We start from the raw sequence: 16399 nt of genomic DNA on the forward strand, positions 1-16399 counted from the left end.
TGTAAAATAATTAGCCTCCAATAAAAATAAAAAATAAATAAATAAAAGATTGCTTTGGCTATTCATGGTCTATATGTTTCCATACAAATTGTGAAATTCTTTGTTCTAATTCTGTAAAATATACCATCAATAGTTTGATAGGGATTGCACTGATTATGTAGATTGCTTTAGGTAATATAGTCATTTTCACAATATTGATTCTTCCAATCCAGGAACATGGTATATCTCTCCATCTGTTTGTGTCATCTTTGATTTCTTTCATCAGTGTCTTATAATTTTCTGCATACAGGTCCTTCATATCTTCCGGTAGGTTTATTCCTAGGTATTTTGTTCTTTTTTTTTTGCAATGGTGAATGCAACTGTTTCCTTAATTTCTCTTTCTTATTTTTCCTTGTTAGTGTAAAGAATGCTATGGCTTTCTGTGTAATAATTTTATATCCTACAACTTTCCTATACTCATTGATTAGCTCTAGTAATTTTCTGGTGGCATCTTTGCATGGTGTATGTTTTACCAGCCTTTTACTTCTAGTCTACCTTTATTCTGGGGGGACTTCCCAGGTGGCATTACTGGTAAAGAACCTGCCTACCAGTTCAGAAGACATAAGAGATGCAGGTTTGAACCCTGGGTCTGGAAGATACCTTAGAGGAGGGTATGAAAATTCATTCTGGTATATTTGCCTGTAGAATCCCATGGGCACAGGAGCCTGGTGAGCTACAGTCCATAGGGTCACAAAGAGTCAAATATGACTGAAAACATAACACACATGTCATGTCATCTGCAAGTGGTGACAGTTTTATTTCTTTTTTTCCAATCTACATTCCTTTTATTTCTTTTTCTTTGATTTCTATGGCTGCTGCTGCTGCTGCTGCTAAGTCACTTCAGTCGTGTCCGACTCTGTATGACCCCATAGACGGAAGCCCACCAGGCTCCCAGGTTCCTGGGATTCTCCAGGCAAGAACACTGGAGTGGGTTGCCATTTCCTTCTCCAATGTGTGAAAGTGGAAAGTGAAAAGTGAAAGTGAAGTCGCTCAGTCGTGTCCGACCCTTAGCGACCCCACGGACTGCAGCCTACCAGGCTCCTCCATCCATGGGATTTTCTAGGCAATAGTACTGGAGTGGCTTGCCATTGCCTTCTCCGATTTCTATGGCTAGGACTTCCAAAAATATGTTGAATTATAGTAACAAGGATGAGCACCTTTGGCTTGCTCCTGATCTTAGAAGAAATGCTTTCAGTTTTTCACCATTAGGAATAATGTTTGCTGTGGGTTTGTTGCATATGGCCTTTATGATGTTGAGGTATGTTCCTTCTACACCTATTTTCGGGAGATTGTTTTTAATCACAAATGGATGTTGAATTTTGCAAAAGCTTTCTCTGCATCTATTGAGATGATCATATGGTTTTTATCTTTCTATTTGTTAATACAGTGTATCAGATTAATTAATTTGCATATACTGAAGAATCCTTGCATCCTTGGGATAAAGCCCACTTGATGGTGATGTATGATCTTTTTAATGTGCTGTTGGATTCTCTTTGCTAGAATTTTGTTGAAGATTTTTCCATCTAAGTTCATCAGTGATATTGGCCTGTTATTTTCTTTTTCTGTAGCATCTTTGTCTGGTTTTGGTATCAGGGTGATAGTGGCCTCATAGAATGAGTTCAAGAGTTTTCTTTACAGTTTTCTGGAAAAGTTTGAGCAAGATACATATTAGCTCTTCTCTGAAATTTTGGTAGAATTAGCCTGTGAAGCCATCTGGCCCTGGACTTTTGTTTGTTAGAAGATTTTTTATTGCAGTTTTGACTTCTGTGCTTGTGATTAGTCTGTTTATGTTTTGTATTTCTTCCTGGGTCAGTTTTGGAGGTCATACTTTTATAAGAATTTGTCCATTTCTTCGAGTTTGTCCATTTTATTGGCATATAGTTGCTCATAGTAGTCTATTATCCTTTGTATTTCTACATTGTCTGCTGTAACTTCCTTTTCATTTCTGATTTTAGATTCGAGTCTTCTCCCTTTTTTCTTGATGAGTCTGGCTAATGGTTTTCAATTTTGTTTATCATCTCAAAGAACCAGCTTCTAGTTTTATTGATCTTTGCTATTGTCTACATTTCTTTTTCATTTATTTTTGCTTTGATCTTTACAATTTCTTTACTTCTACTAACTTTGGCCTTTTTCTTCTTTTTCAGGTTGCTTTACATGTAGGGTTAGGTTGCTTATTTGATGTTTCTCTTGTTTCTTGAAGTAGGCTTGTATTGCTATAAACTTCCCTCTTAGCACTGCTATTCCTTCATCCTGTAGGTTTTGACTTGTGTTTTCATTATCATTTGCTTCCAAGCATTTTTTATTTCTTCTTTAATTTGTTCAGTTACTTCTCATTAATCAGAAGTATTTTGTTTAACCTCCTAGTGTTTGTGTTTTTAATAGATTTTTCCTGTAGTTGATGTCTAATCTTATAATGTTGTGGTCAAAAAAGATGCTTGAAATGATTTCAACTTCTAAAAATATATTGCAGCTTGATTTATGACCCAAGATGTGATATATCCTGAAGAATTTTACATGTGTAAGTTAAAAAAAGTGAAATCTATTGTTTTTGGAAGAAATGCCCTGCTAGATATCAATTGATCCAACTGGTCCAATGTATCATTTAAAGTTTGTGTTTTCTTATTAATTTTCTGTCTGGATCATCTGTCCATTGGTGTAAGTGGAATGTTAAAGTCCCCAATTATTATTGTGTTACTGTTGATTTCCCCTTTAATAGTTGCTGACATTTGCCTTATGTATTGAGGTGCTCCTATGTTTAGTGCATATATATGTATAATTGTTTTATCTTCCTCTTGGATTAATCACTTAATCATTATATAGTGTTTTTTCTTGTCTTTTATAGCATCTTTATTTTAAAATGTATTTTACCTGATATGAATGTTACTACTCCCACTTTCTTTTGATTTTCATTTGCATGGAATAAGTTTTTCCAGCCCCTCAATTTCAGTCTGTATGTGTCCCTAGGTCTGAGGTGGGTCTCTTGTAGATAGCATATACAGGAGTCTTGTTTTTGTATCCATTCAGCCAATCTATGTCTTTTGGTTTGAAGCATTTAGTCCATTTACAAAAGGTAATTATTGATATGTATGATCTTATTACCATTTGCTTTGTTGTTTTGGGATTTGCTTTTACAGGTTTTTTTCTTTCTCTTGTGTTTCCTGTCTAGGGAAGTTCCTTTAGCATTTGCTGTAAAAGTGGTTTGGTGGTGCTGTATTCTCTTAACTTCTGCTTGTCTGGAAAATTTTTGATTTCTCCTTCACATCTGAATGAGATCCTTGCTGGATGGAGTAATCTTGGTTGTAGGTGTTTTTTTTTTTTTTTCCTTTCATCACTTTAAGTATACCCTGCCACTCTCTTCTGGCTTGCAGAATTTCTGTTGAAAGGTGAGCTGTTAGCTTTATGGAAATCCCCTTGTATGTTATTTGTTGTTTTTCTCTTGCTACTTTTAATATTTGTTTTTCTTAATTTTCATTGGCTTGATTAATATGTGTCTTGGCATGTTTCTCCTTGGGTTTACCCTTATGGGACTCTCTGGGTTTCCTTGACTTGAGTGGCTATTTCTTTTCCCATTTTAGGGAAGTTTTTGACTATAATCTCCTCAAATATTTTCCTATACCCTTTCTTTTACTCTTCTTCTGGGACCCCTATAATTCCAATGTTGGTTCACTTAATGTTGTCCCAGAGGTCTCTAAGACTGTTCTTATTTCTTTTGATCATTTTTTCTTTATTCTCTTCTGCTTCACTTATTTCCACCACTCTATCTTCCAGCTCACTCACCCATTCTTCTGCTTAAGTTATTCTGCTATTGTTTCCCTCTAGTGTATTATTTATCTGTTATTGTGTTGTTCATTGCTTATTTTCTAATCTTTATTTCTTCTAAGTTCTTGTTAAACATTTCTTGTATCTTTTTGATCCATGCCTCCAGTCTATTTATCCGTGCCTCCATTTTATTTCCAAAGTTTTAGATCATCTCTACAATCATTGCTCTGAATTCTTTTTCTCATAGTCTGCCTATTTCCTCTTTATTTGTTTTGTCTTGTGGGTTTTTACCATGTTCCTTCAACTGCTGCATGTTTCTCTGCCTTTTAATTTTGTTTAATTTACTGTTCTTGGAGTCACCTTTCTACAGGCTGTAAGGTCTTGCTGCTGCTGCTGCTGCTAAGTCACTTCAGTCGTGTCCGACTCTGTGTGACTCCATAGACGGAAGCCCACCAGGCTGCCCCGTCCCTGGGATTCTCCAGGCAAGAACACTGGAGGTGTTAGTTGCTATTAATTGTCAGGTCTGCCCCCACCCCGGGTGGGTTTGGACCAGTGCCTTGTGAAGGTTTCCTGTTGGGGAGCTTGTGTCTGTGTTCTGGTGAATGGAGCTGGATCTTGATTTTCTGAAGGACAGTGCCATGTCCAGTAAAGTGTTCTGGGATGTCAGTGGGCTTGGCATGACTTTGGGTAACCTGTCTGCTAATGGGCAGAGTTGAGTTCCTATTTTGCTGAAGGTTTGGCATGAAGTGTCTGGCACTGGAGCTTGCTGGCCTTTGGGTGTGTCTTGGTCTTAGTGTTGAGATGGAGGCTTTGGGGAGAGCTCTCATTGATTAATGTTCCATGAGTTTGAGAGTTCCCTGGTGATCCAAAGTCCTTGATTTGGATCTCCCACCTCAAGGGTTTGGGCCCAAACTCTTACTATAGCAGGAAGATTTCACAGGCCACACATCATAGAAGACAAAACTCCAAGACTAATGGCGAAAGCAACACAAACATCCCAGAACACTTAAAGAAACTCATACACTCATTATGAGGAGACTAACTTCCCTTTTTGGAAGTGTAGGGTCTTCTGTCAGTGTTCAGAAGGTATTCTGTAGGAGTTAATTCCATATGCAGATGGATTTTTCATGCATTTGTTGGGAAGAAGTTGATCTCCCTGTCTAATTTCTCCACCACCTTGAAAGTCCTCAGGAATCTAGCTGTAACTTCTTAAGTTTATATGTTATTTAGTAGTATCTGTAAAAGATAAGCAAATACCTGGGCCCTGTTTCTCCCTGTAGATGCCTGCATCTACAGATTTGGGATTAGCATTTTTCACTGCAATCTCAGTTTGCTCATGAATTCAAATGAAGATAATTTTCAATTTTCTAGGTTTTTTTCTTTGTTATATAATGTTTGGAGAGAGGCTCTTTTAAATTTTACATCTCTGTGATGATAACTTAATATCATGTGAATCTGAGGATAAGATTTGAATCTCTGTTTTTCTTCCAGCATCCATACCACAGTTTACAAATTCCCCCACGATGGTGATCATGGTGGGTTTACCAGCTCGAGGAAAGACCTACATTTCAACAAAGCTCACGCGCTATCTCAACTGGATAGGAACACCAACTAAAGGTATGTCTCTGAAATCCTTTGTTCTACAGCCCTCTGTAGAACACTGATGGAGTAGAGAGTAAGGTAGCTAACCTCGAAAGAGTAAAACCATTAGTACATGAATGTCACAAACCACTATTAACAGTACTAAGACTATTACTAATATTATTACTGCTGCTGCTACTACTACTATTATGACTGCTACTACTATTTCTACTACTGCTACTACTACCTTCATAAATTTTGCAATTTCTTAAGTGCATATCCAGTGCCAAATCTTATGCTAGGGGCTAAGTATAAGAAAATTAATAAGATTAAATATCTGTTTCAAAGGAGGTCTATTTTGTAAGACCTCAAAATCACCCTATCAATAACATATTACTCTTATTGCCATTTTTATTAATATTACATCAGTAATACTATTTTATTAGCATTACCATTTCTTTACAACCTTAAGGTCTCCTTCAGAATGTATGGATGTATGGAGTTAAGCACGTTGAAACCCCAACCTGGAGGCCCCCACAAGCTCTTCAGTATAGCAGGGCACTTTAGCTCACCTCGCCAGTCCAGAAAGCGTCCTGTCTCCAAGCCTCTCCTTAGGTCTGTGCCTTGCTTCTCCCCATCCCCAGCCGGAAGTGACCCTGCCTCTTTCCGCCTCCAAAGGGGTCTCCTTCACAGCCTGTCAGCCTCCTCCCACACTCCCTGCTTCCAGCTTTCCTTTCTCCCCGTGTGATCTCTTTTCTGCTTACTACTTCTTATTCAGCAATCACTCTCTTCTATTCTCCTTTTCATTTCTCTATCCCCACCCTGTATCCCCATTCCTATTTGACTCCTCTGTTCTCCCTAGGACCATGCTTCTCTGGGCTCCCGCACCAATGCTTTCTACAGCCCCCTCTATGCCAACACTGATTACACAGTGTGCTGTGTGTCTGGGTCTCTCGCCCCAGGAGCTGCTCTGGGGTAAGAGATTAGATCTTATTCATTTATATTGCTCAAGTAGGACAAAATGAAGACTTTTAGAGGCTCTAAACGCTAAAAGTTAGGGTGCCCCTGCATCATATGTAATTCAGAATAAAAATAGTAAATGTAACAACGTCTACCAATTTTTTTTATTTATCCCCTAATGACTATATTAATGCTTTTAATGCATATCCACTTGGCTGAAAACTTTTCCTGGGGCTGCGTCTTTACTGGTACACTAAGCAAGTGCTTAGCCTGTCTCTCTTGTGGAATGGAGTACTGCTCTCCAGTGCAGAAAAAAATTTCTTCTCAGGCATTCATTTGCTCAGTCATTAATTAAGTGTTGCGCACAGTTGTGTCAAGGCCCTTGTTGGATGTTGGGCAAACAAAAACAAATAAGATAGGACCCCTGCCCTCAAAGAACTCACATCTATTCTTAAGCTCTAAAGCACCCATGTGGGAGGAACTAGTATTATCATCATCCCACAGTTGACAAAACTAACACCCAAGAGTTGATGCATCTTGTCTGAAGGCACATGGTCACCATGCGATGGAACACATCACATGTATGTAACATCAACCAAGGTGATGGAACCCAAGGTGATGGAACCAAGATACGAACCCACATCTGGTTGATTCCAAAGCCTAACACTCACTGTGTCTGACACTGACACTGATACTCACTGTCTGATACTTGGCACTACTGATGGAAAGAGGAGAGAACCCACATTGGCCCTGTACTCCCCTCCGTGTTCTTCTTCTCATTTCTCTTGACCATCCCAACACCCTATCTATCTGTCCCCTTCCCTCCCTCTCTCCAGTCCTCTCCTCTCCTTCTCCCATTTTTTCTTTCCCTTCATTTACTTTCTGTTTCTCTCATTCACTGGTGAGTTTCCCACTGGCCCTCCATGTGCCAAAATCCATACTATGCACTGGACATGCAAAACTAGATGACATTCACACCCCGTCCTTGAAGATTTCTCCATTTGGCTGGGGTGCATAAGAATACAACATGTCACTGAAGAATCCCAGAGCAGGGTACTGAGGGTCTCACAGAGGAAATCACCACCTGGAAGGCAGTGAAATCTTCCATATATGGTATATTTGAGCTGGGTGGGTCCTGTGGGAGGAACAGGACATTGGCAGAAGAGAAGGGGAGAAGGAATAGTTCTTGTAGGACTGCAGGCTCTGAGGAGCCTCTGCTGAGTGTAAGGGCACATGTGATGGTGGCAGATGGGTCTCTGTTCCTATGCACCTGCTTCCCATCTGCTCCACTCACACAGAGACCCTCAGAGTCATGTTTCAAACACATAGCTGCCAATATCTATAGCTACCAAGGGTTCCCTTGACTGGCAGGTTTAAATCCAAGCTCCTTAGCCTATCATTTGTTCAAGGCCCTCCATGATTGGCCTCTGCCAGGCTCACAGGCCTCAGTCACAATTGGATGACTCATGTTCTGCATTCTGCCAATGCCACACCCTTGCTCAAACTGTTCCTCTACCTGGAATGTCTTTGTTCCCCTCTCCCACACACCATGCCTGCCTATAAAAGGTCTGCCTTCCTATAAAGACTGGTACAAATGCTGCTTTCTCCATAATAAGCTTCTGAGACTACTCTAAGTTTAGTTAGTCTTTCCTTCCCCCTTACTCTTTTGCATGACTCTGACAGAGCACTTAATAAACTGGGTGAGCGCTTTCTGTTTACTGGTTTACTCTCTGTCCTGCCTTCTGGATGGTGAGCTTCTTGTGGATCCATCATGCAGATCTGGTTCATCTCTGAGTCCCCAGAACTCATGTCCTGATTTACAAAGTAGACATGAGAAAGTAGTTGTTGGATGAATGAATGAAATAGTACATTACCTCTTTGCCTATTATCCCCTTGTTCCCACTTTCCCTCCTTTCTCTCTGGTTTTTCACCACTACAAATGAGAAAGTGTGGCCTAAAAAAGTCCAACAAATCTAGGTTCTCTACACTGATGCATAAAATGTAATAACATTGGAGTAGGTATCAGAATACCAAGTCTAGTTATGTCCCCAGCTTGCTCAGTGTTTGACCCTTTGTTTACTCCCTGGATCTCAGTTTCTTTATCTTTCCAATGGAGTGGGGCATTAAATGTTTCGTAGTTTATTATAAAATGGAATAGTGGAAAGATCACCAACTTTGGAACCAAACAGACCTGTGTTTGAATCCCAGCTCTCCACTTACTATCAGAGTTACTTCCTTTCTCTGAAATTTCATTTTCTCATTTATAAAATGGGAATGGCGATTTCTACTTTTTAGGTTTGTTGTGAGGAGTAAGTGAGCTGTACACCATAATTTGAGGCTTTGTATACATATTATATAATTAGAAACTCTACCTTCTTTTACCTCTGAGATCCCTCCCAGGAAGCACTTTTTTGTTTTGCCACTGGGATCTTCCACCCACTTCACCAGGGCTTCCTGCTTTCAGTGTTTAATTTAGGCCAATATCGACGAGAGGCAGTGAGCTACAAGAACTACGAATTCTTTCTTCCCGACAACATGGAGGCCCTACTTATCAGGAAGTGAGTACCTAACATTTTAAAGACTTTGCTGCCCCCTGGCTGGGGGAGGCCTCTATTCAGATGAGAGCGGAGTAGAGCAGAGCAATTTGGGTTAGCAAGGAGACCATCTAGACTCTCAAAGCAGAGTTAAGACAACCCTTACACTATCTTAACAGAAGGCTATTTCTGGTCATATCCATCCCCTGCTTAAGAACTTTTAACAGTTTCCTACTTCTGACAGGAAAGAGTGGAAATTTAGCCTAACAGTTAAAATAAGAGTCTCAGTACTTTGACACACTTTGATCTCATCCATTCAACCTCGAGGTGTTTGTCCTCTACAAGACTAAATATTTTCAGAACAGAGCCTGAGTCTCATCTATTGATCTGCATCCTCATAATGGAACCCAGCAAAGAGTAATCACTAAACAGGTTTTTGCCAAAAGTGTAAATACATTTCTATCATGTTGCCTATGTTTGCCCTGTTATATGTGCCAGGAATGCGTTCTATTTCACAGACTATGTATTCAGGCTCTTCTTGGGTTCAAGAACCGATTCAGTTTGAGCACTATTAGTTCAAGGTTTGGAGCCTTTAATAGTATGGCTCGGTCATTAGTCTATTTTTCTTGGGTATGTTATGCCCCTAAGATGTCTACACAGAGCCACTTTCAACTGTGTGAATTCTCTGTGCTTGTCATAGTTCTTAGAACATAGAACACCCTTTGTAGATATTCAACAGATGAATAATTTAACATATGACATATGAGATATAGTGCAAAAGATAATGCAGAATAGAGAGGAACTCATCTTGGGTATAGTAGCTGTCTCTGTTTCTTTCTTCATCTTTTTCAGGCAGTGTGCCCTAGCAGCCCTGAAAGATGTTCATAGCTATCTCAGCCATGAGGAAGGTCATGTTGCAGTAAGGAAATTTGCATTTTCTCTTGGGTTTCTGTTGGGATGGAGAAGACCTAATATATAATGAGTGTTTATTATGTTCTATACATTATTCTAAGCACTTTGAAAGTATTAATTTAATTCCACCTTCCCTCACAAGATAAGTACTTTTTACTATACTCCATTTTTTACCCCAGAAAAATGTGGTGCAGAAAGACCAAATAGTTAAATATTTTCCCAAAAGGTAGGGAAGAATTGGAATACAGGTTGTATAGCTCCAGAATATATACTCCTAACCAATATAGTCTAGCACTCTACCCCCAAGAATTCAGCAGGACTGACTAGAATTTGACTGTAATAAAAACATTTTTTAGTTCTAGAGATTTACCTAAACACCTAGTCAATTTAATCTCATAAACCTCTGATACAGGATTTGGAAATTCTAAAAGGGCTTCAAAGAAGTCCAAAGTGATAGGGAAGGAAGAAGCTTCACCTAGGAGCTGAGAAAATCAGTTTCAACTCTGCTTTGTCAGTAAGTATCAGTGGCCTCGGGTAAAAGAACCCCTTCTTCTAAGTCTCAGCTATTTTAACTGTAAAATGGGCCTAATAGAATTCCACAATTTTCCTCTGGCCTTATTATGCCTACAGAGTCTGCTACATTTCTGGGCGGACAGCAAGGGCTCAATGAGTGCTTGAGAAATTTATATAAGTCATTTCAAATCCTTCAAAACACTGGTCAAGTTTTATTTCCTTCTTGAAACCGTTTACTTAGCATAAGGATGGTGAAAAAGTAGGCATTCTATCAGAACTAGATTTAAAGCAAACCAAACTCATCGTGTGCCTCTAGGTTTTTGATGCCACCAACACTACCAGAGAACGACGGTCACTGATTCTGCAGTTTGCTAAAGAACATGGTTATAAGGTAGGTAACTCTTCAACTCTTGTCTAAAGCCTACTCATCTATGAGCAAACCCCAAAGAAAGCCAAACCAGGGGACAGAGATGCCAAATCAGCTACCGTAGGCTCAGCATTTTAATTGCGTTATAGGGCTTTCCAGATTAAAGTTAGAAACAGAAAAAGAGAACAGAACAGGAAAGAAGGGATGCCACATAAGGCAATGGAAGATAATTACTGAGAAGCTGACACTGTTAGATGGGTATGATGAGGAAGGAGACGGAATCACTACAATTTACGGCCAATGTGCCTCATAAAACTCAGAATCCTAAAAGCACCACTGTATGAAATTACACTGTCAGAAATGTCTCTAAAGATGACTCAGAGTTATTGAGAAGAGGTCAAGTTATGTTTAGCTCATACCAAACAAAATTCCTTGCTGAAAGCTCTCTTTTGTTTCTCTTACAGGTCTTTTTCATTGAGTCAATTTGTAATGACCCTGACGTCATTGCAGAAAACATCAGGGTAAGGAGCACCAGTCATCTTTTCTTTCCTTCTTATTTTGTCTCAGATTTGGATCATGCCTAGAAATATCTCTGTAGTCAAAGGAGGTATTTTTCTATGAGCTTCTCCTCTCACTTCCTATAGGAAGTATTCCTTCACCATCCTGGTATACAATGATTCTGTGAAATTCTTCTTAGTACTGGAGAGAGGAAACTAAGGTTCCAAGGGGAGAAGTAAGTTGTCAAGAGTTAATATAGCTGGGAAGAGACAGAACTGGGACTGAACCTCGGGTCTGCCTATCTGTCTTGAAAGCTCTTTTTTTCTGCCCCACAATTTGTATCAAATTTATCACTGCTCTTAGATTCCAGGTATGTGGTCTAGATTTAGAACACTCACCACATTTTATTGTTTCCTATTTCATCAAATTACTGTATCTTGGGGACAGAGGAGAGCTTAAAGATCACCTCCTTCGATGTTTCATCAGAAACTTGAAATCTTAGCTAAATGTTTGTCTAGATTTTCTTTTTGTACCTACCTCCAATGATGAGGCTCACTGCCTTCATTAAATGCAGTCCAATCAGGCTGAAATCTAACTCCCTGTAATCTCCACTCATTGGTCCTATTTTTGCCTCTTGAGGCATAGAATATGTCCAAATCCTCTCTTTCCTTTTCATCCATCCACCTGTCCATCCATTTGTTGATTAAACATAAATTTAATCCATACACCTGGAATGATCCATTTTGGGTATTCAGTTCAGTTCAGTTCAGTCGCTCAGTCGTGTCCGATTATTTGCGACCCCATGAATCACAGCACGCCAGACCTCCCTGTCCATCACCAACTCCCGGAGTTCACTCAAACTCATGTCCACCGAGTCGGAGACAGAAATAGATAAAGGAGACCAGCGTTGAATTCACAGTCTAGTGAGGGAGACTGACAACGTAATAGATTTAACTCTGTGAGATCAGTGTTGAGATAAATGAACAAAGGAGGCTGTGGAAGACTTTTGAGGAACTAACCTTGTATAAGAAGGCTTCCTGAATGAAGATAACAACTGACCTGCATCTTGAAGAATGAATAGGCATTTGGCAGGTAAAGAATGGAAAATAAGGAAATGGCATATACTAAGTACGGTGTCATGGGGGGACTAGAAATAGCTTAGATTGGCTAAAGCAAAGTGTGTGGAGGACTAGAAGAGCAGTGGGAGATGAAGATGAAGAAATCATTCAGGGCACAATCATAACAAGCCATGTGTCACCTGCTAAAATATTTCATGCATGCATGCTAAATTGCTTTAGTCATGTTCAATTTTTTGCAACCCTATGGACTGTAGCTCACCAGCCTCTTGTGTATATGGGGATTCTCCAGGCAAGAATACTGGGGTGGGTTGCCATGTCCTCCTCCAGGTGATCTTCCTGATCCAGGGATTGAACCTGCGCCTCTTGTGTCTCCTGCATGGGCAGGTGGGTTTTTACCACTAGCACCAACTGTCAAACCCAAAATATTTCATACTTTGTCCTAAAAGATATGAGGAAAGAGTGAAGGGTTTCAAGTAGAGGAATTCCATATTCAGGTGTGCACATTAGAACTATCCCTCTTGCTACCAGTAAGGGAAAGTAAACTATAAACAAAGTAACTTGTCACAAAGCTAGAGTGAGCATCCAAGAAAGAGAGAATGGAGGTCATTTGGGGAAATATTTAGAAGATATAATGAAGGTATATCTTCACTATATATACTTTCTATATAGAGAGGTATATAGAAGGTATATACCTTCTAAGAGGTACCTTCTAAGAGGTGAGGGATGATAGAAAGAGACCCATCTAGGATGACTCTCACATTCATTTAAGGCTCAGAAGTGAAAGGCAAATGAGAAAATGAAAGATATATCCATTTGTATGCAGAGTTCCGAAGAATAGCAAGGAGAGATAAGAAAGCCTTCCTCAGTGATCAGTGTAAAGAAATAGAGGAAAACAATAGAATGGGAAAAACTAGAGATCTCTTCAAGAAAATAAGAGATACCAAGGGAACATTTCATGCAAAGATGAGCACAATAAACATCAGAAATGGTAGGGACCTAACAGAAGCAGAAGATATTAAGAAGAGGTGGCAAGAATGCACAGAAGAACTGTACAAAAAAGATCTTCATGACCTAGATAATCACAATGGTGTGATCACTCACCTAGAGCCAGACATCCTGGAGTCTGAAGTCGAGTGGACTTTAGAAAGCATCACTACGAACAAAGCTAGTGGAAGTGATGGAATTCCAGTTGAGCTATTTCAATTCCTAAAAGATGATGCTGTGAAAGTGCTGCACTCAATATGCCTGCAAATTTGGAAAACTCAGTGGTGATCACAGGAGTGGAAAAGGTCAGTTTTCATTCCAACTTCAAAGAAAGGCAATGCCAAAGAATGTTCAAACTACCACACAATTGCACTCATCTCACACATTAGTAAAGTAATGCTCAAAATTATCCAAGCAAAGCTTCAAAAATACATGAACCGTGAACTTCCAGATGTTCAAGTTGGATCTAGAAAAGGCAGAGGAAACAGAGATCAAATTGACAACATCTGTTGGATCATAGAAAAAACAAGAGAGTTTCATAAAAACATCTACTTCTGCTTTACTGACTATGCCAAAGCCTTTGACTGTGTGGATCACAATAAACTGTGGAAAATTCTTAAAGAGATAGGAATACCAGATCACCTGACCTGCCTCCTGAGAAATCTGTATGCAGGTGAAGAAGCAACAGTTAGAACTGGACATGGAACAACAAACTGGTTCCAAATCAGGAAAGGAGTAGGTAAAGGCTGTATATTGTCACCCTGCTTATTTAACTTATATGCAGAGTACATTATGTGAAATGCCAGGCTGGATGAAGCACAAGCTGAAATCAAGATTGTTGAGAGAAATATCAATAACCCCAGATATGCAGATGACACCACCCTTATGGCAGAAAGCAAAGAAGAACTAAAGAACCTCTTGATGAAAGTGAAAGAGGAAAGTGAAAAACTTGGGTTAAGACTCAACATTCAGAAAACTAAGATCATGGCATCCACTCCCATTACTTCATGGTAAATAGATGGGGAAACAATGGAAACCCTGACAGACTTTATTTTCTTGGGCTCCAAAATCACTGCAGATGGTGACTGCAGCCATGACATTAAAAGACACTAGCTCCTTGGAAGAAAAGTCATGCCTAACCTAGAGAGTATATTAAAAAGCAGAGACATTACTTTGCCAACAAAGGTCCATCTGGTCAAAGCTATGGTTTTTCCAGTAGTCATGTGTGGATGTGAGAGTTGGACTATAAAGAATCCTGAGAACCAAAGATTTTATGCTTTTGAACTGTGGTGTTGGAGAAGACTCTTGAGAATCCCTTGGACAGCAAGGAGATCCAACCAGTTCATCCTAGAGGAAATCAGTCCTGAAAATTCATTGGAAGGACTAATGCTGAAGCTGAAACTCCAATACTTATGCAAAGGACTGAGTCATTTGAAAAGACCCTGATGCTGGGAAAGATTGAAGGCGGGAGGAGAAGGGAACGACAGAGGATGAGATGGTTGGATGGCATCACCGACTCAATGGACATGAGTTTGAGTAAACTTCGGAAGTTGGTGATGGACAGGGAGGCCTGGCTTACTGCAGTCAATGGGGTTGCAAAGAGTCAGACATGACTGAGTGACTGAACTGAACTGAACTGACTTAAGTAGATGATAGTGCCATTCACTGAGATGGAGAATATTGGTAGAGAAGTTGGATCCTGAGGGATTAGAAGATGCCAGCCATTCAGAAATATAAAGCAAACATATGCTAAGTTATCCCAGTAAACACTTGATACATGTAAGCCATTATGACCCCTGGTCAAGATCTCCTGTTCCTCTTCTTCAACAATTTCTCACACCACAATTTCCAGTCTACCTATAAATGATTATCTTAAACTCTGTACCCTAGAACTGAATATAATGTAGCAGACTTTGTTTGAGCACACAGAGATAAGGAATGAGGGGTTATACTATTCAAATTCTCTTCAACTGTCTGATTTTGTAAACTTGAGCAAGGCCCTCTCTCTACGTCTCAATCTCCTCATCTTTATGATAAGGGATATTGTACTCAGTGAACTCTAAGAGCTCTTCCCAAGGGCACTGTTAGAATCTGTCTCCCATGGCTCTTTCTCCCCTCTTCCAGCAAGTGAAACTTGGCAGTCCTGATTATATAGACTGTGATCGTGAAAAGGTTCTAGAAGATTTTCTAAAGAGAATAGAGTGCTATGAGGTCAACTACCAACCCTTGGATGATGAACTGGATAGGTAAGAACCCAGCACCACAAAGTATAGGTCTGGATTCTTAGCCTGATTTTGATGTCTTATAGGACCTGAAGAAATGCCTTCCCTCTCTGGGCCTCAAGTTTATTTGTAACATCAGGGAGCTACACTTGATCTGTCTTCAAGGGCCTCCCAGCTCTAATTATCCATGACATGGTGATTCTTTGATGTGTAAGGTGTTCAAAAAAGGATTGAAGTAATGTTTTACTGAACAATATGGACATATTAGGACCCTGGTCTCTGGGGGAAAATGCCTCTCCCCTATGGTTGTTACTATTATTTTCTCAAAAATGTTCTTCACATATGGATGACACTTCAGTTTCCAAAAGTGTTCACCTTTTTTTGTTTGTTTCATTGAATGCCCTTGGCACTACAGTTAAGGAGGCTGAAATAGGTCTTATGATCACAAATTTTCAAGAAGAGGAAATTGCATCTGAGGGAGCTTGAGCTTGCTCAGTCTTCTGCCACATAAAGCTAGGATTTTAATCACACATTCTGTCTCTTAATCATGTCTTTCTTCACAATGCACATGTACCTTTTTCAGTCAATATGTATTTGACTTCTTTGGGCTGTGGTGTATATAGGGGGTGTAAATAAGGGCAAGAAAAGAAGGTTCTATCCTCAGGTAGCTTCCATAGTGCTTTGATATATGAGAAGATGCATGAAATATATGAAACTTTCATTCATAATACCAACTAAAGATTGGAGAGGTGTTAGCTGGAAGTACAGGGAAAATGTTAGCTTTAGACATAAGGTGTTCCCAGAAGCTCACTTTCTTTCAAAATAGATTGTGATGAGAAGGGACCCTGGTCACTCAGACCCTTTGGGCCTCAAGTAAGAAGTATAAGGAGGCTGCTAATAATCATCACCACTCTAAGAAGTTTAAAGAGCATCCTTCCAGCTTTGTCCAAC

The 16399-nt window shown here is 39.7% G+C and overlaps 1 protein-coding gene across 6 annotated transcripts in view; it reads left to right on the forward strand.

The window, feature by feature from the left end:
* The window catches only part of PFKFB1 (6-phosphofructo-2-kinase/fructose-2,6-biphosphatase 1), a 111624-nt gene that overhangs the window by 62016 nt on the left and 33209 nt on the right, over window positions 1-16399 (forward strand). For 5 of the 6 annotated variants that reach the window (XM_055393609.2, XM_055393606.2, XM_055393607.2 and 2 more), the window contains 6 exons: window positions 5290-5415; window positions 8804-8897; window positions 9726-9792; window positions 10615-10689; window positions 11130-11186; window positions 15351-15472. In XM_055393609.2, coding sequence (XP_055249584.1) covers window positions 5290-5415; window positions 8804-8897; window positions 9726-9792; window positions 10615-10689; window positions 11130-11186; window positions 15351-15472 — 541 coding nt within the window. Of the gene's footprint in view, window positions 1-3253; window positions 3423-5289; window positions 5416-8803; window positions 8898-9725; window positions 9793-10614; window positions 10690-11129; window positions 11187-15350; window positions 15473-16399 lie in introns of those variants that run through there. The other variant, XM_055393611.2, reaches the window with a different exon arrangement.

Source organism: Moschus berezovskii, chromosome X, assembly GCF_049115385.1.
Source record: "Moschus berezovskii isolate FMDL1 chromosome X, NW_MosBer_1.0, whole genome shotgun sequence".
NCBI classification, from domain to species: Eukaryota; Metazoa; Chordata; class Mammalia; order Artiodactyla; family Moschidae; genus Moschus; species Moschus berezovskii.